This window comes from Coturnix japonica, chromosome 1 (assembly GCF_054131305.1).
Source record: "Coturnix japonica strain WE chromosome 1, WE-NBRP24, whole genome shotgun sequence".
Taxonomy (NCBI): Eukaryota; Metazoa; Chordata; class Aves; order Galliformes; family Phasianidae; genus Coturnix; species Coturnix japonica.
Window position 1 is genome coordinate 5,093,347 of NC_140663.1, and position 26,346 is coordinate 5,119,692.

At 39.7% G+C, this 26,346-nt stretch overlaps 1 protein-coding gene across 50 annotated transcripts in view; it reads left to right on the plus strand.

The window, feature by feature from the left end:
• The window catches only part of CELF2 (CUGBP Elav-like family member 2), a 547,347-nt gene that overhangs the window by 448,350 nt on the left and 72,651 nt on the right, over positions 1-26,346 (plus strand). For all 50 annotated transcript variants that reach the window (XM_085511895.1, XM_085511900.1, XM_032441981.2 and 47 more), the window contains one exon: positions 17,445-17,493. In XM_085511895.1, the coding sequence (XP_085368021.1) occupies positions 17,445-17,493 (49 nt within the window). The remainder of the gene's footprint in view (positions 1-17,444; positions 17,494-26,346) is intronic.

Consider the following 26,346-nt stretch of genomic DNA (forward strand, 5'->3'; position numbering starts at 1 on the left):
CTCTGGGCAGCTGTACCAATGCCTTGCCACCCTCTGAGTAAAGAATTTCCTCCTCACATCTAATCTTGCTCCCACATCTAATCTAACTCTCACATCTAATCTAACTCTCTGTTCATTTCGTTGAAAACCATTCCCCTTTGTCCTATCGCTGTCAGACTGTATTCTGTGCTACCTGTAAAGAAACCTTAGCGGTGCAGCTTTAGGGGTGCAGAATAAGTGCAGCTCCATTTTAAAGAACGTAAGTCACTGTCCTGTTTCACAAGAGCATTCCTTCTGTCCTATGGTGGGCTGATTGCCCACTGGCAAAGTAAAAGCTACTTTGGAGCTTTCTCTCTCCTCTGTAGACTGGCTCGCGTTTCATACTGTGTGTAGAGTACAGGTTATTTAACCTTAATCACAATAATCTATTACAAAAGGCAGGTATCTACAATGGCTTTGTTTGCATCCATGTTCACTCACTGATAAGACAGTTTGTCCAACAAGAAGCAAACAAAAAAACCCACATATATTTCTGATTTGTGCTTTATGTCGTGAGTTCCGTACATTTCTAATGAATATTGCACTTTCCTTTCTTAAATATCATTTTAATAACCAGCCCATTTCTCTGCTTTAGGCTTTATGAGTTGTCAGTATATGAACATTATGTAAAAATTACCTGTAATAAAAAGGTAATCATCCAATATGACTTGAATTATAGCCTGAATATGGGATATCAATGACTTTGAGAGATTTTGACAAACAGAAAGGGAATTCAGAGAGTAATTAAGCTAGTTAAGGACTTGGAGTGATTGATTTATGATGACAAATTAAACTAATTCAGTGCCCATATAGCATGGCCAAATGCTGTTTAATGAGGGATCTGAAAAGTGTAGAAGTTTTTCAACGATAAAAATAACCAGATGGGAAAGGGAAGAGTCCCCAGGGAGCACCTATTTCTAGGAACTGGGCTATAAGACATTGAGTGATGTTGAGAAAGTGAATCTGGCCTATTTCTTCCTTTAAAATACTTCACGAATAGTACCACTCAGTGGTAGATTTTGTTAGTTCAGAAGTTATTTTTTGTTATGCAAATACATCACTGCCACCTCTGCCCTCCAAAGATAAGTTGCGCTGACTTTGCTGCTTAAATAATAAATCAGTATTTGCACCTAATTCAAATACCTTAATAGAAAGGTTGGATTTCTGTTTACACATTATTGTGAAACACAGAACATAGAATCAACCCTAAATTCAATTTTACCTAAAATGGTAAAAAGTGACAAATTGTCTTAGAAGCATAATGAAATTCCCTGTAAGCAGCTGACCTTGCAGCTGAATGGCAAAATGATAGGTGTTGTGCAGGCACAGGGAGAAGGACATGTTGACTAAGTGAAAATAGCTTCTCTAAATTGAGCAGAACATTTCATTCATAATTATAGTCTCTTTCTCTCAATGAGGGATGGGGGCCAGATTTACCTTTTGTCACAGCCTGACCATCAGGATAGCTTTCTGGCATGCAGGAGAAGGCAGTTCACACCTACACTGAATTACCTGTTGTAAGTGTTTAACTTCAGTTGACCCAGAAAAGCCATCACTACTGGACTCAGCAGAGATTGGAGGTCTCCTTCTATCCTACTGAATCTGTTCCTCAGTGTGTGAAAGCATTAACCTCTCATGGGACTGAAAGAAAGCAAGTGAAAGCACTTGCTTGCCTAGTACTGAGAGCAGGGACTCAGGAACTGTGATATCTGTATAAGTATTTTTATTATCTGTTTGGAAGATACTCACCCAGAATGGGGAAGTGCATAGAATAATAAACTGGCAGGAGTATCCGTTGACCTGAAGTTCTGGTGGGAGGACGTAAACATTGGTCTGCCTTATTCAGGTGGTGATTTAGCTGGGAAGTATTGGTAATGGTTGGACTAGATGATCTTCTAGGTCTTTTCCAACCTTGATAATTCTGTGATTCTGTGATTCTGTAACCTTGGGGAATGTCAGGAGGACACAAACCTGCAGACTGTGTGGGCTAAACTATTGCCGATCCTAGGTGTTCAAATCAGAGACTTGCTTTTCCCAGAGAAGCAAAAGCACATCAGCCCAGCTGCAAATGCAGTTAGATGCAAGCTAGCTTTTTCAGATACCTCTTTTGGAGTAGCTCAGGGTTTTTCCTGCAGTTTTGCAATAATAATAATACTGGGATGGAAACCAAGTAACACATAATATTGGATTAACCTCAGCAAGTTTTCCTAATGCGAAGCCCATCCCTAAAAGGCCAAACTGTAATGACATGTGACATTGCTTTGCCTCTATTTCCATAACTCTGGACAGCTGAGGTCAATACTCTGCAAAATACCTCTGGGTTTTACTGTCCAACTTAGAATATCATACCCTACTTTTCAGTGAGGCTTGAGTATCTGTTTGCAGGATATCAATTTCAAGCTGGGTACCCCAAAACCACTGGCTGGAGAGCCTTCAGAATGGAAAACTGCACAAAACTGAGAGACCATTGCAAAGCTCACCAAGATTTAGGTGGGATGCTTAGCTAGGGATAATAGCCCAGGCACTTTCTTAAGAAGCAATTTATCCTCCTGCTAGTGTTAGCTGTTTTCTGTTATCCAGAACAGAAAGTACAGGTGCTTCAGTCAGCCTCATTAGCACCATGACACAAGCTATTAAAGTTGTCTTAGTAATGAAAAAATAGTTCAGGGAGTCTTCCTAGCTGTCTGACTGCTCCTACAGCAATGAAATTAGAAAGGCAAATCATAAACAATGTTGCAGGCGTCAGGAAGTAACATCATTAGAGATGCCCTTGGATGCCATTTACCTGCCTCAATAGCAATATTTGGTGTCCGTGGAACTGAGTTATGTTATGACTAAAGAGCCAGAGCTTCATGGCATGCTTATAACAGAGAGACTGTTTGTTCTGCATCCTTTCTGCTGTTGTGTCCAATCCTGTGCACTGTGCTGCTTCTTTCTAAAACCTGTGCAGTGTGCCCTGTAGCTCCATGCATTGTCATCAGAGGGTTGAAATGTCTCATTTTGTGCTTGTGTTCCTATGGTGGTGCCAGGAGCTGAGGCATCCTTACCTAGTTTTTCCCCATCTCAGATGGGTAATGAACCATACAGTTTAGATGCACAGTGCTTTTGTATGTGCCAAACATGGGATTAGAGGGAAAACATGAGTTTTGTCTTCTTTGTGGTCATTAAAAATCCTATAATACTTGCTGAAAAACCAACTGAAAATGGATGGCTTGACTGAACCTCCTGCTCAAAGCTTACTTTGGGCAATTAAATTCTGCCTAATTAAAAATACTCTTTGCAGATCCAGAAGGATAATTGATACTTTACTCATTCTCCTAAATAAATCATCATCAGCTCAGATGGGAGAGCCACTGCTTTGTCTACTGTTACTCTGTGGTGTGCAGAGCAGTCCCGTCTACTTTTCCAGTCTAGAAGGCACTCAGGCACCTTTTTGCTGTGCAGACATGTTCATAAGTTTGTTGTGGTAGACATCCAAAACCTTCATGGGCACTGAAATGTGCTGTGAATTCATACCCTCAAAAGTTCAGGAGACTGCCCCGATTGCAGAGCCTGTATTTCAGACTGCCAGTCTGAAATAGCATTGAGCTATTGGCACCCTCTGAAGCAGAGAGAAAATATCATTATATGTTATATAGCTTTTAACTGGAAAGCAGTACAGAAGTGGACAAGGCTAAAGTTTGGCTGACTTTTGGAATAGTGCATCTTTTTATTTGCAGCTTTGCTGAAATCCGTAATGGCTTTGCTTTTAGAATATAGCCTGAATATCTTCAGAAGCAGAGAGGAGCAGTCACTGAAAAACATGCCGCTATAACTCTATCTATGCACAAAAGCCTCCTTCTGTTGCATTGTGCCAGTAAAGTTAAAAAGGCAAAAACTGCAAAAGAAAAAAAAGCATTGGACTAAACAGAGTCTTAAAGCAGCGGTAAACAAAATGTGGTTTCCTTTGTGGCTGATTTTTATCCAGCTGCAGCCAAATATCAAAGTGATATCAAAGGAAAGATACCCATTAATTAATTCAGACTGACTTCACAAAGCAAGCTGGAGCTTTTGCTGATATCTGATTCTGACAACTTCCTAATCTTCACAAGTTGTCATTAAGAGTGGCATTAAAGCAGTCTGCAGTCAATCCTGGCTCTCGCCCTATTGTAGCTCAGAGATGGGCTATCTCTCAGCACAGGAGGGGGCAGGATATGCAAGCGAGGGTTAGAATAAGCAACTTTGCTTCTTTGCAAATGGAATTTGCAATGTATCAGGGAATCTCATGAATACATTGCCTCTGTCATTCATGCTAGGAACGCTTGCCCAGTTCCACTTGCAGCCCTTACAAGAATCTGTTGCTGTGAATGGAAATTTTCACTTCTGAAGGAGAAACACTGAGTGGGGGGGGAGGAGAATGAAATAGAAAGAAAGAAAAGGAGTTAGTGTTTAAAAGGAATAATTGGAAGTCTGTAACGATTTTTTTTAAAGTATGAATAGAGCCTTATCATTGATTTCAAGATAGAGAGCATAGTGAGTTGTAGAAAATAAGATTGAGGAAAATAAGACACTAATCAGAGAGTAAGATTAGTTTTTAACTAAGAACTGAAAGGCAGGTACCTCTGTAAGTGAAGCTTGTAATGCCACCGTGAAAATAAACAAAACACTCTAGTGTTCCTTACTGCTGCCAGCAGCTCTCTATGGGATTACAGCCTCCTGTCGAGACTGGAGGTACGTGATACCTTTGTATTTCCATTCAGCTGTGAATGGCTCCGATGATTGAATGTGGTTTGTGTTCTAGACCATCACTTGAGCAAGTATCCACCAGACAGCGACTAATACTATTTTGTGGCCAATTCGTGACAATACCTTAGAGGAAAATATGCTGTGTTATTATACAGTAGGTTCATTTCAAATACTGCAAGAAAAACAGAGAGGATAAATGCTGTTGCGGGAGTATGTTGCCAAGCATCCCCAGCAGTGTGGATGTTTCGGTGCATTTATTTCCTCCAGGGCCAAGTGTTTGTACTGCCCAAATGCCAGTGACAAATGGGAATTATTTTTGATTGTACACAGAATTGAGGATTTACAGTCATAAGAGGTAAAATAAAACTTAGATCAAGTATCAGGAAAAGCCATATCTCTCCAATTAGAATAATCTTCTAAAGGAAACAAAGTTAAATCCCAGTCCTTAGAGGCGTTTGGAGTAGGAAAAAAATTAGAAAATATACAATAGGCAATAATCCTATACTGGCATTAAGTCATTTCTGATGAGTTACCGGATTTTTTCATTTCTAATTTCTACAACTGCTAAGAAGTGAAAGAAATTGCTATGCTTGTCTTGATATAGTGTCCCCCTGTTTGTACAAAAAATGTATGATTAATCAAAGAAAGCAATTACTAAGTAAGAACTACAGTCAGTTTAATTGCTGTGCTTATATGCTCATGTTTGGAGGGCTCTGTTGGGCTGCTCAAGCAAGCATGTCCCTTGCCTCTAGTGACCCCATCTATTTTGTAAAGAAAACAGAGATTGATCCCAGTTTAGAAGGGGCATGATCGCTAACAGCCCTCATGTCTGGCACTTTTCTTCCTCCCTGTTGACATGAGAACCAAAAATAGAGGGTGTGACTTGGTGAATATTTCTCTTCTTCATCCATGCCATCTTCCCCTCTGCTTTCATTGCCTTCTGCTATTTCATCAAGTCGCAACAGCACGTGGGCTGAATTAGCCCAGTTCAGAAGAAACAGAGTAGACTCAGGAACTGGGAGTTCAGTATTCCCAGTAGCTCAAAACACAGCCTCTGGAGCGAGTAGGATGAATGATGAGAGAGCTTTTAGCTCCATTGGTTTTACCAGAGGACCTTCCTGATAGCTCTCCTTGGACTCCAGCTGTTCCACCTGAAGCCATCTCTGCAAAGAGATTTCTTTGACCTTTAGGCAATTTGTGCATGAAGATGTTACTCCTGGGGCATAATGCAGAGAAAACTTCTAAATGAATAGGAAAGCAATATGAAGAACAAGTAAGGGAAGACAGCTTTTCACATACTGGCATTTATAGTCACTAAATGAAGCGTGATGGTGGGATTTTTTTCGAGGCAGTCTAGGGCCCAACCTCTGGAAAAATACATGAAGGTTCATATTCAGGGTGAAGCGCTAATATAGAACTTTACAGATGGGTGGAGGCAGGTTGATTTTGGACTTATTGTTCCTGTTACTGTCCCTTTTACTAATGAAAACTTAATCACAGCTCTGTCCAAATAGCACAGCCAGCTGGAACTGACTCATTCTTCAAAAATATATGTTTCTGCTAATGTTGCCCATTTAATATTTTAACTTCCCAAGCACATATTGAAAGAAATATTTAAATACATTATAATTCCTTAGGATTAGCTGTATGAGTACATAGTGTCTGTTTAATATTGGTTAAAAATATTGTCTTTACTCCAAACAAAGCACAAGCAAAATACATTATGTATGTAGGTGCTGAGAAATTGGAGGGAATGAGTTCATGCAAAGAATGGTTCAAAATGACATTGTTACTTGGCAGAGTGTTCTTACTGCTTTTTGTATGTATATACATATATATATATATACATATTTATTATTTTCTTTCACATGGACGGTGTGTGTCCTTGCAGCTGGAGACTGCAGTAACGTTTGTTTTCATATGTGGATAAAATATTGAGCTATCTCTTTCAGTCATTCTCCACAGCCAGATTATTTCACCACTGCGGAGTATTGGCATAACATTGACAGCTTTTATTTGGATGCTGATACTGGAGAGTTGTGGAAAAATCCTGTAACTTCAGCTCATGGACAACTTAAATAGAATTTATGAGCCATGTCCTCATTTGGCATAAAATATTATGGCTCCGCTGGTTTAACAATAAAGCTGTACTATTTACCCAGCTGATCTCAGTCAGGAGAGCAGAATTTTTGACATCTTCATTCAAAATTGCTTTTCTACCTGAATGTTTTGGCTGTTTTCCACAATATTTAAATAGACGAGTAGTTTGGAGCCCATAGGTGACCTCTGAAGAATTCTGTATTAGTTTGCATTTGGTAACAGGGAGAAATGTGACCAATGGGCTGTGACTGCTGGAGAAGTGGGAGTTGTGAATAAAGAAATGTATTCTGGACCCAGAACTACCCTGAACTAAATCAAATACCTCTAAATCAAAACTGCAGCAGCACAGCATCATTGACACCAACTCTTTCTATAAATTGTCCTCTTTGCTCTAATTTAAAAGGTAGTATTTCAATAGATGCTATAATTTAGATCCTTTGGAGGCTTATTTTAGACCTACCTCAATCACACTTTTTAACTATAAGATATTCTTGCTGTTACATTGTACTGAAAATATGAAAGCTTTCCAGCAAGAATTTTAAAAAAGCTTTACATAAAAAGTCTCATAGCCTAGAATTTGAGTTTTATGCCAAATAATAGACTCTAGTTTTTATAAGAAGAAGAGACCAAGTGCGTTGTTGGATCAAGGTGACCTTATATGCTGCAGAAGGAGTCAAGCTGAAGGTACACTTTTTAAATGAACAGAAAAATCTGTGATGTGAAACTGGAGGAGCAGTAAAAGCCGATTTCTCTCCTGTTGAATGAAAGCCAAAAACTGAGGACCTAACTGGAGATGAGATAAAGTTGTGAAAGAAGTGGTGGAGCCCCTGGCTTTGCTTTCTTGCTTTTCTAAAGCTTTGCTGTTGCTGGTCATTCCCTTTAAAGGGTTATTTCCTGAATTTTGTCTTGGCAAAGGTAGAGGATATTGCTGAGCATAATCACATGGTGTTTTCCCAGAGCATAGTTCACAGAGGAGGCAGTACACATGAAGTACAGAGTAGCATAAATCTTAAAATAACACTTCTGCAAAACAAGCATTTAATATCCTGGTAGCCATGCTCTCAGTCACAGCTGAGTTTGTGTTTTGCTTTACAAAAGATACTGCATGTTTTTAACAACCTTTCATTTAAACTAAGTTTCCTCGTGGTCATCAGTAGCCTTAAAGAGAACTTATTTCATTTCAACTTTGTTTGGGACTGTGTTTTTGAGGGGAAAGGAGAAGAGGGAAGAGGTCTGTTTTGTTGATGATTTTCTGAATGTCATTCTAGATGTTTATGTGGAATCAGAGAGACATATTTGGAAAGAGTGAGTTTTCATGTGGACCAGACTCAAACTTTAGCACCCTAAATGGTGTTTGTAGCCTGAGCTGCTTGAAGGTTCCAATTCAGCAACAGGAAAGGTTTTGTAAGATGGAAATTTGGAAAGTTGAAATTGAAAGCCTGTGGCAACATCATCTTGAGTCTTCGAAGTTACTGAAGTCATAACTGCAAAGAGTAAATGTCCCTGAGCAATAGGAACCAGTGCATCCTAAGCAGACAATTTGACTTGTACTAGGGAAAGAGAAGTGAAATGTGCCTCTCCAGACCACTCAAGTAAGCAGGAGCTTCTGCCATGCTGCTTTCCCACCTGAGGGGCCTGTTTCATTCTCATTCAGAGGCTGGGAGGTGATGAGCTAATAGGTACCATGTTTTGGCTTTGCTCTGGTTCTGTTTTCAAATACTAATACTGAAGAGTGGAGGTGTGTTTGTCTTACATTTGAAGGAAAAAAACTTCCTTTGAAGTCTCAGCCTCCTGTTGGCTTGTGAAAGACATGCCAAAACCTGAATTAGGAAAATGGAAGAAAGTACGACTGCAGAACACTTGAGTCATGTCCAGTGAGACATTGACTTTAAGACTCATGTCATTCTGGGAACTGAGTCCTGACATCTTAAGTCATACTGGGCAAATCTACACAATGCAGTGCAAGGCAGCATTAGTTATTAGCTCAGATCTCCAAACTGTGAAGGCTTGGCTGATGTGTGGTTCTCCCAGCTATCCTGGAATATTTCTTCAGGTTCTTCTGTTACTTCTTGGGCAGAATATCTAGGGAGTAGTAATGTAAAAACATTTGCATAAATTATACCTGCTCATCACTACCTTATGTACACTTGGTCACAAAACTACAAGATTTTGTTTTGAGATATTTAAATTTCATCACAGAATAACTCTAAGTGAATCATATACAGCCTCTCTGCTTTTTTTTTTCCCCCATCATCTTCCTTTCTGCTAGAAAGAGATAGCAGTAGTAAGCACCTCACAGTTTTGTTAGGAGGAAATATCAATTAGAGCGTGAGGAGCTTGGGTTCTGCTGCTGTGAGGCCAGCATGGCTGCTTCCTTTCATTCTAGTCCACACCAAACCACGCTGCATGGCTCCAGGCAAATCACTGCTTTGCTTTGCTTCCTTTCCTGCTCCGAAACATGGACAGTAATTTGACTTCTCACAGTTTCCTTGGATCGGTGTTAAAACTCAGTCAAATAATGTTGTGGAAGCACTTTGTTATGTTCTCATGCCTTATCGCTTTAATGCAAAGGGAAAAAAAAAATGCTGGCATGCAAACTTCAATTGGCAAAATGTCAACAAAAGTTATTGCTGCTGCAGATGAGATGGATAACTCTTGCTGTTAAAATAATATCTGGTGTTTTGCTCAGATGTTTAATGGGTTTGCTTTTTAAGCATGGATGATGCAAAATATCCCCAGGGCATTATTCCAAACAAGATGTAGAATCCCACTTAATGTCTATTTTTAGGACTGAATAGGTTCTGTAAAGGCTCATTTGTTTGAAGAAAAGATAGTTAATCACTCCGGTTTGCATGTGATTTTGAGGAGAGAATTTTTGCTGTACCTCCCCTTCTTTATCTCCATTCCACTTGGCTTGGATGTGTCCTAGAATTGTTGCCATTTGTGTGGGTGGTAAGAAATAAAGGAATTAAATAAATGGATTAGAACTGCTAACTGAGCAACAGTAGTTACTTGCACCAAGTTGTCACTTCTAAGACTGACAACTTATTCATTTCTATGTATGATTACAGTTTTTAAAGAAGACAGTGTTACAGGCCAATTAGTAAACTTAAAGGAGGAGGAGCAGCAGCAGGATGTGGAGGTGACTGTGGAAATAATTGTTAGAATATTATTATTTTAAAGTGTAGCATTGTTTTTTACTCCCTTGAGCTAATGTGCAGTTTAACTTGAATGTAAAAAATGGAATGTGGTTGCATGCAAATGACTGGCTTGGAAAGCTTCCAAAAGTTATTGAATTTCAGCAGTTTCACTGTTCTCCTGGAAAAGGAACAACTTGTTTTAAGCAAGCTATATGCTTGTTTCTGTGCTCTGAGCAGAAAATAATGATGTTATGCATTACCTCAGGAACTATATTTGGCACCCAGTAGCAGTATTCATTTTCTCTTGCTTCTCTTCATCCCTAATTTCCTCCTTCTCTTTCTCCTTCTCTCTAAAAACATATATATATGTATGTCTGACAGTAGTCTAGGAGACCACATTCTTCTATGACTAAAATCTTATAAATACCTAACAAGATTTAAATCCCTTAAATTGGAATTCATGAAAGAATGACAGAAAACAATCTTCAAGCTATGCCTTCACTCAGGTAGTTACATCTCCTGCTTTGCATTTGTTTGTTAGACTTTATATGATGAAGAATGCACATCTAAACTCCTTCTACAAATGAATAAACTAAGGCAAATGATATAAAATGGTACTGGGAATACAGAGTCCATCTCTGCATTGGTCTCAATGCCAGTTAACAGTTTCCCACCCAATATGTGGGCATGTCTGGGAGAATAACGTGGATTGGGCACTGTTCCCAGCAGGCAGTGTTGACAAGAACATCCTACTTGGAGAGGAAGGAGAGTTATAGCTGTGCAAATGCAAGCTGTGTCACACCACTTCTCTTAAGAGCCAGAGAGCAGTCCCTTGCCTCTTTTATTCAGCAGAATTTATTTGGCCTAAGAGACTGTCCCCAGTTCCTGGAGAAACCCCTGAAGCTGTAAGCAGATATTGACTGTGTAATTCAAGTTAGTTTGACCCTAGAGAAGTCATTCTAAAACAGTTCTCTGTGATAGGAAAATACACCTCTTTCACTTCTGGAAAACTTGTGTTACTTGTGAGTCACAAGGCTTTAAAAAAGCAAAACAAGTTTCTGTTAAAGTGATACGAGAAATATGATCAAGAATTCCTCCAAAAGGACCCTGCTGAGATATCTGGGGGCCAAGAGCTGAAATGGGGGCTGGGAGGCCAAGGTGTCTGCACATGATAATCAAGAAAGACAAAGATGCTGGAAATTATTTAATTTTCTGGTGCTTGTGAACCATTTTTCCTTTTTCCCTCAGTTTTTTGATAGGTTTGTACTTTCCTTTCTGACCTCCAGATTTAATGAAGGTGTTCAGGAAAGTGGCAGGTAGAGATGAGGCTTCTCAGTTTCCTTGCATTATTGGTCTAATTCAGCTGTATGCACTAATTGGATCAACCTGGAGAAGTTTTTGTACTCATTTCTAGCCTAGAGTTTTTCCATCCTCTTCAGTGCTGGTGCCTCTTCAGTCACTTTTCTTTCCCTGTGCCCTTAGCTTGTCTCTGATGCTCCTTCTTATTTTCTTTAGCATTCATTTTCCTACTGGTTCAAAAAAAATCTTGTTGCAGGTTGTATGGTTTGAGTTAAATCATCCAAGTACTTCAAATTTACCCTCAGCTTGGTAGAAGGTTGAGCTTGTGTTGTGTTTGTGGTCTGTGATGTGGTCTGTGTCTGTGGCAGGTAAGGGACAAACTGAGCTAGGGCACAGCTAGACACATACAGCCATAGCAGATAGCAGAGAAGAGAAGAAGTGGACAGGTCTGAAAAGGGCTAAGGGCTCCAGAAATCTGGAGCTCTGTAGAGGCTGGCAAGAGGAAATGTCAGACAACTTCAGTGTGGAGTTGTTATTGGCATCCTCCCCACATACTCTCTAGGTTCCCTTGTTGTTCAAACAACTTTTAGGTCATGATAATGAATGAAGTGCTAAGGCACTGGTAAAGGTGCAGGCAGGTTTATGTTCCTCCAGAGTCCTTTCTTGATCAGGGCTTTTCTTCTCTTGAGGCATCTGGAATGATGCAAGCGAGCTGGCCTGTGCAGTCTGCAGTGGCAGGAATAGATAATCAAATCTGCTAATAGGTGCGCTAATCATGCATGAAGGTGTTGTTGTAATGGATTGTAAAATACTGATTTTTCATAGTTTAATTACGTGGCCAGATTTTCTGAGGTGCTGAGGGTACTGAAATTTCAGAGTCAACACAGCTGCAGCAAACCGAGCCCGTCTGCTCCTTTTATTTCCCTTAAAGGTATTTCCCGATCTTAAATCATCACCGTCCTGTGTAAGACAGCCATACTCACATAAATAACAAAATACCTCTCATTACACCAACTGCAGATAATTTAAAGCGTTGACTTCCACAGCTTACAAACCTCACTTGTCTCACATCAAGTGCTGTTCGCAGGGAGCCTTTGGCCTGCCTAGAACATCTGAGTGCCCATTTCCCCTTAGAAAATGAGTGGAAAGCAGGTGCCCATTCTTCCACTAAGCATATTGACAACTGGAAAATGAGATTTAGGCAATCTCTGGTAAGATGGTGGTGGCTCAGTCCTTGCCAATGATGGCCTTCCTGGGCAGAATTCTTCCCAACTCACCCCAAGAGCTTGGTGCTTAAGATTGCACCTGATTCCCAACATCCTCTGAATAAATAAAATGAGCTGTAAGCTGATGTTGTTGTGCAACGTGAAAGCACACAATAGTAATCACAGCTAATGACTCTGCTAAATGCTAGGCTGCACACACCTCCTTGTTTGGTGTTTGTTTTGTATACAGAAGGTAACATCAGCTGAATAACGAGGATGCCAAGTTACAGATGGGGTTGTGGAATCATATTTGACAGCCGATTAGAGTAATCTGACAGAAATGATGACTTAATCACCACGACAGACTCCAAATTCCCAGATAGAATTCCACCCAGGTTAATCTAATTTCCTTGCAATATTTTTGCCAGAAATAGGCTCTTAGCTGGCTTGTTTTCTCCCATGCAGATGTCACATGATTTTGACAAGAATGCAAATAGGTAGCATTATTGTTGTTCAAAAGATGATGGTGAGGCTGTGAAGCTGGAGAGGATCCATGCCTTCTTTTGGTTTTTGTTTTGCTCTGTTTTGGTTTTCTTCTCTAATGAATTTACATTTACGGACAGTGATATGTATTCAGAAAGAGGTGGAAAAAGTATATATAAGTCCTCAATTATAGTTGTAGGCCATAGACTGGTTCAGCTGCTGTGCTGGACGTAGCCACTGGGTGAATTTCAGGTTTTTTTCCTATCAAGATTTCATGCTTTACAACTTTTTCTTTCCCTTTCGAATTTTGGTTACCCTGTGAGCCATACCAACACCCCAGATTGGGGTGAGTCCATGCAGCAGTGGTGATATGCATGGCCTTGGGCTTCACATGACCTCCATTATTGCACCAGCCTCACATGGAGCCTCTCACTGCTGGTGCTGCACCAAGGCACTGCCAGGCTTAGCCAAGGCATCTGCCCACTCTGTTCTGAAACAGGGCAGAGGAGAGCTGGGCTGTGCTGTTCAGGGTGTTCGACTGCATCCAGTAGAGCTCTCTAACAAGTTGCCAAGGAGAAATTCCTTGCAGCATGTTCTCCAGCTGGGATGTGATAGCCCCATGCACAGTGCTTTCAGGGGAAGCTGGTCACTCCTGAAAAGAGTTTGCCTGAGAGCTGTGCTTTTCTCTTCCACTGTTGGGTCTGAGTTCCTGAAGATGTTCATGTCTATTTGCTGCAGTTAGTTTTCTCACTTTTCCCTATTTGCTAATTGCAAATACACATTCTCACATGCTGTATTTTTATAAGCAAAGCTTTCTTCAAACACAGAAATAAACACTTCCTGTTGGATTTTGGGTTTTGAATTTTTTTTATTTTTTTTTTTATGAAAACATGACACACTGAGAAATCACTTACCTTGAGATCCATAAGTGTACAGCTTTGTGATGTATAGCTACAATAACAGCTTTCTGATAAGACATGAAATCCTTCATTTCAGAAGATGACATGATTCTAGTGGGTGGCATCTAATTTGAAACAGGTTTATATCTTCTATAATCTTTTGGAGGGGCTGAGAAGGCACAGCTATTTTATTACTTTATAGCCTACAGTTATACAAGCAAGATATAAAACGCGCAGATTATTTTCTCTTTTGCTCAATGTAGAGTGAAAGAATAGTACCCTTTTAGCCATTGTTTCAGCCCCTTTAATTTTCTTACTCACTGCACACCTTGTGATTCTTTTCCCTCCCCTCCCCTCCATTTCCTTTCCTTTCCTTTCCTTTCCTTTCCTTTCCTTTCCTTTCCTTTCCTTTCCTTTCCTTTCCTTTCCTTTCCTTTCCTTTCCTTTCCTTTCCTTTCCTTTCCTTTCCTTTCCTTTCCTTTCCTTTCCTTTCCTTTCCTTTCCTTTCCTTTCCTTTCCTTTCCTTTCCTTTCCTTTCCTTTCCTTTCCTTTCCTTTCCTTTCCTTTCCTTTCCTTTCCTTTCCTATTTTCTCTTCTCCTTTTTTCTTTTTCTCTCTTTTCTTTGTTCTTTTCTCAACACCTACTTTTAAATATTTTATGGCTAGAGTGCTTATAATATGTATTGTCACGGCACTTGTCTCTAGAGGTCAGCAATGAGTTCAATAATGAGATGCGAACCAGTGACTCTGTAAAACCCATTTCAGGTTATAAATGGCATGTTTTATTGAATCTAGTGTTAAAGGTTGTTAATATATCAATTGGTGATGGTCAGGGTTAAACAAGCTTCAACATGAGCCCTCTCATGTTATCAAACTGTCAGTAACATATTTTTCCACCTTCTTCTTGACTGAAGCCATGTTTGTGTATCACATCCATTTTACCATGGGTATTCTGCGGTTTAAACCCTTCAGGCCTGACCTGAATCTTTTATTAGTTTTGCACTGCTATAATTCTGTTAAGCACAGTGGCATTCCTCCTGACATAGGCTTACTGGGGAGAATTTGGACCATGATTTTTTAGCAGGAACCTCTGAAATCAAGTCAATGTCCAGTTGAAACATCTTGTTAAATCTTCCTTCTTTCCTTGCAAATGTATCAGCTTACTGATTTAATGAACTTGAAGTAATTATGCAAAACAGAAGAGGATAATTTCTGATGTGGTAACTGTGCTTGCCAGGTAACACTGATCTTTGCATGGTAACCATGGTACTTCAGGAATAACCCGTGCACATGAATTTGGCCCAAAGACCTCCAGCTCAGGTGGTTTGAAAAGCGAAAGATTGTTAGCATTGTTAAAATTGCATTTCTCTAAAGTCTGTCTGATCAGGGGCATAAAATGCAGGTATGCAGAGTGACAGATTCTATCTAAGGCCTGGATTTGAGTGGATTTCTTTTCTATAGCTTTCATATTCCCAAATTTACAGTGAACGAAGAAGCGATGTTTCTAGTAGTCACTGGAAATTATCCTACATCCTTCTGAGCCTCCAGTATCAGGAGGCATGTCTAACTACCTCATTTTTAATTTATTTGCTGTTCTTAATTGCATCTTCTTACATGCATCTGAACAACTCCATTTTATTTCCTTGATTTCTTCAACTTTCCTTGGTTCTGCAGAAACGTACCAGCAATGGGCTCACTGCAGCAAGTGGCACCTTCTTTCAGCTTTTGTTTTCTCAGTGGACATAGCGCCTCACATTCCATGAATTTAAGGTCTCCTGCAGTGCCCTGCGTATTGCTGATGCCAGGATAAATGTTAAGCACTAGTTAAAACTAGAGTACAATCTGAGTTCCCTTTTTTTCTATAAATTAGATCAAATAAGACTGGTGGCAGACAAGTGCAGGGCTACTTAAGTCCGTTTGGGAAACAAATGATTCAAGGAGAGCAGAACTGTTAAAATTGAAGCAAATTTATGCATCCTGGTGACTACATCAACCTTGTGGCTTTGTCTTTTTCCTTAGGGCACAGTAGAGAGTTTTGCAAGCAGCACGAGGAATACGTTGATTTGTAGGGGCAGAGAGCATTATGGATTTTGAATAAATCTTACAAAGATATTCACAGCAATATTTTATGTTTACTAAAGAATCCAGCAACTATGTCCCTGGAGGTTAAGTGACTCCACCAAAAGCAATGTAGATGTGGTTTTCTGTGGTGCTTTGAAAGTGCATTTGATATGAGTGCATGGATGCTCATGCTCAGCTGTTTTTGTTTTCCAACATCAAGTTTGTCATGATACTCTTTTATAAAAAATACAGAATTGCCACTGACATTTTCAGGCAATGCTCAGCTTTACTGCACTGAAGGATGTTACAAAAACAGAAGGAGCATAGATTTTTTTACATGCTTAGGTGAAATGGAAAAGAATTTCTGAAGAGAGAAAAGACAGCAGCCTCAGTACTGCCTTAAGGTTTGTGCAGTCAAAGACTAGCAGTTCTGTAGAGCTCTGCAGAAGAAAGTAAGAGTTGGGTTTTTTCCAAGCCTAACCATCTCCCACATTGAAACACAATGCAGGGTCCATTCCGAGGGTATCTGAGAGACTATAGCAAAATTTCCATGAGTCCATCACACTGGACACGTAGCCATAACCAATGTCCAGTAGAAATCGCCCTCTAATCAGAGAGGACTCATCTGTTGTTGTGTCAGTGTCACTGAAAACACTGTTGGTGAAAAGTCTATTGGAGCTGCCAGCAACTGAAAGTGGAGGGAAGCATCACTTAGCAATGAGAGTGAAACAAACACCACATCAAGTGTGTGAAGGTTGGATGTCATGAGTTGTCCAGCACATGGGAATTGATTTCATTTCAGTATAAAGGAAACAAATGGAGGAAAAGATAGAAAAAGAGAAAATGTTAGAATTCTTCATGTTGTTGTTTTTTTTTTAACAGAAGACAGAATTGTATTGTGCTGCAATGGAAGCTTTATGAATGAACGTGCAATTTACTCTCTCAAAAAAAAAAAAAAAAAAAGAATGAAAAAAAAGAAAAATTAAAAGAAAAAGAAAAAAATATATTAAATATCTATAGCAAGCTATTAGAAGAGATACAATTCTTCCTCTTCAGACCTGGAAGAATCAGCACGTGTTTTTTTTAATTACATGCAAAGTTCATTTGTCAACCTAAAGTCCTCTGTGTATATTTGAAGTGCTTGATAGCTCTTCAGTTACTTGGAAGTTGCATCTCAGCCTCAGCAGTGGTAGAGCTGGTAAAACAGAAACCAAGCATGCCATAAAGTAATGAGAGCTGTAACTTTAGAGGTCTTCTGAAACTAGATACAACAAATTAAAGTTTTATATGAGTCCTGTGGGCACAATGATCTATTTTTTTTAATCTTCCTCGTTATAAAATGCTCCTTTACCATTTTTTTTTCTTAAAAGCCTATTATATGGTGTCATTTTGAATTTATACCATTGCAATGTGTTTAATATTGACCATGTATCCTTTTAGCCCCTCATTAAAACCATGATTCTTGATTTTTATGACTATCCAACCTGCCTTACTCTTTTTCATTTTTGTTTTTAGATGCATCATCCTATTCAGATGAAACCTGCAGATAGTGAAAAGTCCAATGGTATGTGCTTAATTTATTTGTACGTAATTGTGGATCTCTTTTCACTAAAGAAAACAAAATGTTGTGGGACTTTTTGCTTTATTCCTTGTGTGGTGAAAATTATATGAGGCTGTTTCGCTACATCTGACAGATCAGGAAAGATGTTGACCTATTCTCAACTCCCATTTATCTTCAGCTTTAAAGAAGGAAGGAAATGTTCTGAAAAACAGTCTCTCTTTGTATCTGTTGTATGTTGTGGCCTACCGTGCTATAAACTTCTTTCACTTGTGTTCTGACAGTGAAGTGATCCAAAAGCACCTGATATTGGTGAGGTGGAGATGAAATTTTAATAGCAAAAGGGATTAAAAAAAAACAAAAACATTCTAATGTTAGTATAAGCAGCTGATGGACCTTAAACATTTGCCTAAACCTGCTTTTTATAGAATGATGCTTTTCTGAATATGAACCAAATTTAGGTTTAACTGATATGCTTAGTTCTGAACTGGGAAACCTACCTTGCATCTCTCTGTATGCTTATTCCTCTCAACGATTGTAAAATGAATGCCATAATGACAGTAATATCCATTCAGAATACTGGGTTACTGCCTAAGTGGATGTATATGACATGCAAAATAGACAGCATACTAAATCTGTTAAACATGCCAGGTTTGTATTCAAGGAAATAAGATAATCGGGTGGTAACACAGCCTGACTGTGTGTGATTCTTTAAAAATATATACATGTATATTTTGCCCCTTGATTTGTTCCTGTAATTTTCTAAAATATATGTTAAAGATATCATCTGCCTTCTTAGATTGCAAGAGCTTCTTTTTCCCATAAGGCCCACATAATCAGAGCTGGTTCCTCCAACAGGCATCTTTGCACCTCATTAATTAGTAATCAGGGCAGAAGCCGTGCACTTAGAGATCTACATACCTGCAAATGTAAATTATGATTGGGCTCTAAATCTCTCCGCAAGGCTTTTTTAAGGTTTCTTTTGTGCTAATTGTAGTGCATCCCATTTTCAGACTTCTCCAAGGATTACAAAGTTTGGAAAGAAATTAAAACTTCACACGATACTAGCTGTCCTAAATGACAACTTTCAAAACAAAACTGGCCACAAACATGAGAGATTGGAGCCATCATCTGTATGCAAAGGAGTGATGTTCTTTCTCTTGAGTTGTCCACAAATAGTTTTAGCAAAAATTAGTTGCTGTCTTTGAATGCTCAGAAAAGAGGCAAAGGAGGACCAAACTTTTCAGTCTTCACTCTAGCAAGTGAGATGGTTGCTGTGGGAATCAAAATCTCATTCCATGGTATTTATTGCACTTAGAGCGGGCAAAGTTTTCCTTTAGGGAAAACAGAGCTCCTTATAACCTCTATGGATTCTTCTTTCAAGAACAGATTTCACCTCAAGTACCTTGGCAAGTTAGAAACCTAAGAGGCAATGGGTCAAAGTAAACTCCAAAAGAATTACTAGCTCATTCCACATTTTTCTTCCTACAGAAGATTGAACATATCAGCAAAGTATTGTGGGGAATTGTGCAAGTCCTGTCCTGCTCTGCTGTACTTACAAAGCAGTGTACATTAGCCCCTTGCTACTGCTGTTAGACCAAGGTTATCTTCGTGATACTCCTGTCTGCACTGTGGGATTATTAATCTTCAGAGTATTGTCTTGCACCTCTCCCCATCTCTAGCATAAAAATCATGAGGGACTGGAATTTTGTTGGTTTTTTTCTTGACTTTCTTTGTATTTTAAGAAAAACGCATCAACAAATAAAAGATAATCAGCATTGTCAGATCAAATACCTTTTTAAATTTAGACTTCTGGAGATCATATCTGCTTCTGATAGGCATTTTCTGGGGGAGATGAACTCTTCTGTTGACTGGGGAAACAGACGGTGAACTAACACCATGATGATGGGAACAGCAGCGCAGCTTCTCAAAAGGACAGGGCGTAGGAGTGGGATCCATGGAGGAGGTGAGAGTTTGTAATCTTGGAGGATGTGGAGGCCTGTGTGGCATATGTTTGTCATATGCTTCAGGCTATCCATCTGAGATACATTATCTGCCAGGTTATCTGCCAAATAGCAAAGTGATAAGCAGTTCAAACCTTCAACAAGACCGGTAAGTTCAAAGGGGAAAAGAAAGTATCTTAGTTTTCATGATCCGTAGCATTCGAGCTTTTTAGAAATGCTTGAAACACTTTGATTTCTGCATAATGGGGGAACCCACTACAATTTACAGGTTAAGTAGTGTTTTCATGTTTCAGAGAGGTTAAATTAACTATTTTGTCCAAATAACTTGAAGAAAGATATGTGAAAGAGGGTGAACACTTGTTGCAATTCTGAGATCACACACACATTTCTGGAAGACTAGATAGCTATGTTCAATTTCCACAGACAAGAAGGAGGTACCTGTCATTCAGCTTGCTGAGGTTTTCAAAGAGAACAATTTTCTGGGTGATAAGGTGCCTGCTGTACATCCTGAATCACTTGCAAAAAGATTGTAATGATCATCCAAGGCCAGGAGTGCTAAGTGGAAATGCTCCCTCATTCCTCATCACTGTTCCTGTTTTTATTAGATCAATTTATTAACCCACACCTTAGCACAAAAGGCCAAGTTTACCGTATGGAAACGGGGAGAGGAATTTAGAACAGGCATCTTCTGCATGTTTGACTAAGTGTGTGGGTTCTTTTGCAGTATTAGGACTTTATTAGCAACCTGAAGATGAGTTTTCTTCTGGGTAGGATTTATGTGGCTGATGGATCCATGTAGTCATCCCTGTTCCTTCCCTGCATTGAGGAGTGAAGGTGGAGAATGGTAGCTTGTGTATCTGAGTCATCTCTGCTCATGCAGATGAAGCAAAGCTTAATAGTTCCACTGAGCTTTTAGCAGGTGGAGTTGATGGAGGAAGACTTTCCTTTAGATCTAATTAGTTTGTTTGCCCTGGAGGATTCTGAAAAGGCTTTCCTTGTTGAGAAATGTAACATTTTCAGATGATTAAATTTGTAGCGTGTCCTGTGCTTCTCACCCATCGCATCGTCTCTGATCAGCTTTATACTGCTTGACCCACCTACAAACTTTCAGTTAAGGAATACCTACCAGAAAAATATGGCTTCAGTATTTCAAAGACTCCACTATTGATAGATTAATCTTAACTGTTAATCACTCACAATACTTGGCTGCTTAAGGATATTTTTTATTTTTCAAAAAGGAAAGAATATCTGCATTCTAATATGAAAAACACCTACATACGTGCTTGGCTTTTAGATGTCAGTGGCCAGTAAGATGCTTCTAGTTAGCAAATGCTTAAATGTTTCTTGGATCAGCATTTGAATACTGTTAATACTATTGGGCACATATCCTGCAGACAGAATAGTCTCAAATGGATCAGCACTTCAACACTTGTGGGAAAATTACAAAATTTATCATAAAAAAAAAAAAAAAGAAAGCAGGAAAGAAAAGAAAGGCAGAGAGTTAATCGTGTGATCGTATCATTTATTTTTACTTATTTTATTAGTGAAAACCTGAAGAAATAATTTTGAAATTCTACATGGCATGAATTTGCCGGTTTGGAGGGAGTAATTAAATGCCATATGTTAGCACTAACACATAGAAAAGTTGATAATTAATGCAGGCAGCTCCAGATCCAGGTGTGACTTTGACAGATTGTGCATAAGGGTTTTTCACAGGCTTACAAGTAGGGATAAAAAGTCTGTTTTTCCCTCTTCCCTTCTGTGTAAAAAATATATATATCTAACCCTTTGCACGTAATTAACTATTTCATGATTTGCTCAAAAGAGAGGCAACTTCTGGATAGAAAACATGTTCTTTAACTGACTGAAGCCCTCACAATATGTAATAAGCGGACTGTACAATCATGCAATAGAATTATGTAATGCCTTGGGTTGGAAGGTACATTAAAGATCATCTAGTTCCAGCCCTCTGTCATGGACAGGCATATCACCAGCTGTATGAGGTATGTAACTGATTTTTCAGGACAAAATTTTTGGTGTTTGAGATGGAAGAAAAGTTTCCGCAGTCTTAGGAGAGATTTCCTATTATTATTACAGGATTTAATTCTTTTGTACCATGCAGGAAATATCCCTATTCCTTTATTCTCCCAAGTTAGCACAACTGATCTAATATAAACTGCAAACTCTGAAATCATAGAATTATAGAATCCTTAGTAGGAAGGGACCTTTAAAGGTCATCTGGTCCAACTTCTCTGCAGTGAACAGGGACATGCGGAGCTAAAACAGGTTGTCCAGGGCCTGATCCAGACTCACCTTGGAAGTTTCCAGGGATGGGGCATCAATCTCATCTCTAGGCAGCCTGTTCAAGTGCCTCACTACCCTCACTGTAGAAGACTTTTTCTTTATATCCAACCTAAATCTACCCTCTTTAAGCCTGAAGCCATTTCCTCTTGTCTTTTTACCACAGACCTTGCTAGATAGTCTGTCCCTTTGTTTCGTGTAGCTCCCATTTATGTATTGAATGTCTGCTCTCAGGTCACTTTGCAGCCTTCTCTTCTACTAACTGAACAGCCCCAGCTCTCTCAGCTTGTACTCGTATGAGAGGTGTTCCATGCCTTGGATTATTTTTGTGGCCCTTCTCTGGATGCAGTCCAGCAACTCCATGTCTCTCCTGTACTGAGGACTCCCCATCTGGATGCAGTACTCCCTCACCAGCACAGAGCAGAGGGGCAGGATCACCTCCTTGCCCTGCTGGCTGCACTTCTTTTGATGCATCCCAGGATACAGTTGTCTTTCTGGGCTGAGGAAACATTGCTGGCCCATGTCCAGCTTCATATCCACCAGTACCTCCAGATCTTTTTCAGCAGGGTTGCATTCAATCCTTTCATCCCCCAGGTTGTGTTGGTAGTGAGGGTTTCCTTGACCCGGGTGCAAGATCTCACATTTGGATCTGTTGAACTTCATGAGGTTCACCTGGGCCCACTGTTCAAGCCTGCCTAGGTCCTTCTGAATGGCATCCCATCCCTCTGGTGTCTTGACTGTTCCCCACAGCTTCATGTCATCAGCAAATTTGTTGAGGGTACACTTGACCCCACTGCCAAAGTCATTGATGAAGATATTGAAGAATATCAGTCCTAGCACTGACACTGGTGGGACACCACTCATCACTGATCTCCATCCAGACACTGAGCCGCTAACTGTTGAAATGGGGAGTGATCTGCTCAGGCAAAATGCTTATTAATGGAGCAAATGGAGTAAAGCTGCTGTTATTCTGCAAGTGGAATGTAGTGCTGTCAAAAGGCAGGAGGCTCTGGTTTGAAAGTAGCCCTGTGAGCAGAAGCAGACTTGATATCTGCCAGCTTCTGATGGCTGCCATAACTCTCTTCAAGCATATTAGCAAGACACCTTTGCAAGTCACCATAGAACTAGTCTTAATGGAGCTAAGAAAACAACTTGTCTGCATTTAAAAAAGATTTCTGCCATTTGTCACACAGGATTCCTTCATTCAGAATCTCACCTCAAAGCCTGCAAGAGATCCACCCCAGATGCAGCACTGCTTATGTCACACTAACTGCTCAGGTTGTATAGCTGACCTGCATTCACTGTGTGTCTGGATGGATCAGAGGTGAATCCCATAATTATTTGATCAGAATGCTCAGCAGTTTCACACCTTCATGTAACTGGAACTTCAGGCCTTGTTCACTGTCACCTTCTTACTGTTTCTGCTCCATCTCATCGTACTCTCTGCTATGGCCAGTGGGATCTACTTTGCATCAACACAGAGGTGTGAAACAGCCAGAAGGTACAAGTAGACCTCTGAGAAGAATAAGAAATGTGGTGATATCAAATGATTGCCAAAAAATAAAAATTAAAAAAAAAAAAAAAATTGCATTTATTTTCAAGATTTTTAATTATTGAAATCATCATTGTGTGTGAGTATTCCTTCCTTCCCCGAGGCCAGAGCTGAGGATGTGTATGTTAGGGTTGGGAGTCAGCTGAAGGGTTAAAGCCCTTCATGGTAGGCTAATGGTAGGCTCCCGTGAAACAAGTCATCCTGCCTTGCTGTGGGAAGAGACTTTGGGGGAGCTGATCTCTTGACCCTGGTAGCAATAGAACACATTTTAGCTGAGACTAGGACTAGAAGCTTTAATTTTAAGTGAGTAAATATAGGGGAAATAGCTTCAGAAACTGCTGTGTCTTCTCCAGCCAGCAGTGAGTAGCACGTTTCTAATCTCCATGCTTTGCTGCCTTCCATGGACTTGATGAGCTAACTGTATAGTCTATGGGTTCAACACAGTGTGCACAGGCAAGGCAACATGCTCAGAATACACTTGACCCATTCTTCTTTCAATCCTTTCTCTGTTTTATTCTCACACCACACCTGCAAGACAGGGAAGTATTCGTTTTAGGAAGAAAGGGGAGAGAAGTGGCTGACCAAGGATGCAGAAACAAATTCTGACAGCCAGTCATGTGCAGCTAAAAAAGCATTCCTTTCTCCATGTGAGAATATATAGTTTAAAACTATGTCAGCCTAATAATATCAGATGTTCCATGAGGTGGAGTGAAAACATGTCATTTTGATGCCGACAGTTGTCCCTTTAAATGTTTTTTATGCTGGGCCCCTGGCCAAAACAGAATAGCAATTTTCTTAAGCTTCAGTGCTGATCAGCACTGACTAATAGCACCAAATGCAGGGCACGTTATCATATCAATATGTTTTCTGTACTCTGAGCATTCTTTCTGAAATCTGCATTTTTGCAATGTAAAGTACACAGGAGCTGGATGTTTAATTTACTGTAAAATCACCCTGAAGCTGAAAACCTGCAAATCGTCTTAGTTCAACAGTGTACTTATGGGTTTACTAGTGATACTGAAGGAGGCTGGTGGGGAGTTAGTTCTCTGTTACTCTTTGGAAAATTAAAACAAAGCCTTCCCATTTACTTTGGAGGGGGAAAAAGAAGAGGAGCTCCTTGGCACCCTGACAGCTTCTTCTTGCTTGTAATGCAGGGGGAAAAATCTCTCCTTAATTTCGAGTCTCTATGAATTTCTTTAATTTGATTTTTTTGTCCTTGCACCCAAGCAGAACCCTCAGCTCCTTACTGCGACCACATTGCACATATTTTTCCAGCTCTGCCTGAATATAATTCTAAGAGAACACTGGGATCCAATCACTCTTTGAGAAGATCTGCATTGGACTTAATGTCTAAAATTGACTCAAATTTTAACTGTGTGTCTACTAAAAGACACAGGCTTCTGTTAAGAGATCCAAAAGGCAGAACAGAAGGCACTGTTTGTGCCTGGATTTCCCCAGACCTGGCCTCAGTTGGTAGTATAAGAAATCCTTAAAATTCAATTCAGCCCAAGCTGTCCAGGGACCTTCCTTAAAGAGATCAGTCAAGTAAATATGGGCATTTTAAGCAGCCAACTTATAAGCACCTTCTCACTATCAAAGTACCGAGACTCTCCTTATGGCTGCAAGCAAACCAGTTCAGTTCCACCATCCTCAACATAATTATCTATACTACCAATAGTAATTATGCATTATGAATCAGGTGTAAAGTTTCATTGAAAGACATGCATATATATGGATCCCAACTTGTATGTCTTATTTGCAGCCCCATGATTCAGCTTCTGGTGTGCGCATACCTGGTTCATCCTGTTACATTCATCATCTGTTAGCTCTTCCTAAAAGGTTAACCTGACAGTGGAACTCCAAAGTAAAGTGTGAATGAAAATGTTGAGACTTGAGGAATCTGCTGAGAAAAAAACTTCTCCCGGGTACTAAATTCACACCAGTTTCCTTGCAGGCTTCTTGAGTGTGAGGCTGAGAATGTAGGGGCTGGTCTTTTGGATTCTGAAAAATGCATGGTCTCAATGCTTGCTTGCATAAAAGCTACAAATATTTTTTTAAAATTCAGCCATTCTAAGGAAAAATTACTTCATACACCTCTCTCGTGATCAATAAACATGAACCTCTTCCTTTTATTGTTGAAATTATTAAATGCACTTAAAGTGTTGAAGTATAACATGAATAAAATCCTATGAAAATAGATGCAGTTTCTTCTTCCTCAGCTGCGGTTTCTTCCATTTGACAAACACACTAATACAAGGAGAACAGGTTGGGGAGCAGAGGAAGATTCATTTTTATTTTTCTTTTTTTTTGGTAGGCCCAGAAATGAAAATACTTCATTACAAAAATAATTTGCACAATAATAGAAATAAGTAAGTGCACTGCAGACTCTCTAGAGTAAAGCTTTCCTTCTTTCTTTGCATCCCTGCAAACTCTGACAGTCTGTTCATTAACAGTGAATTGGATTTACATGCCATTTCAAGAGAAGAAGAAAGCACTGGTGTATATGCTGTATAATAAGCACTTAGATTTGGGATTTAATATAGATGGGATGGTGTGTTAACATTTTAAGTCTTTCCAGGGTGCATTAAGTTTTGATGACCTATTTCATTTTTGACAAGAGTCTGCATCTTTAGACCTGTGCATTTGGGTTTGATTAAGAGGACCGGCAAGTCCTGCCACTGCAGTTTAGCTTGTACTGGTTTGGGTGACAGTACAGAGAGAAAATATTCTACCAATAATTCAGGTAAAGCACCTTTTTCATGTGTTATTTTTTCATGCAAACTCAGCACCATTACAGATCAAGGGGGTTGCTTCTTGGAAAGCACTGTGCAGCCTCCTTGATGAAGTGCTGTCCTAGAATATGTCTTGTGTCCCCTTGGAGGGTAGAGGACAGTGTCACTCTGAAGAATGCAGGAAAATGTAATGCATTCCTTTTCCAGAGCAGTGGTTACACATCTGCCTTTTGAGTGCCATGCATTAAGTTGGATGAAATTGAAAGCAAAGATAGGAGCCTCTCTCTGAAAACATTTCTCAGGAATATTT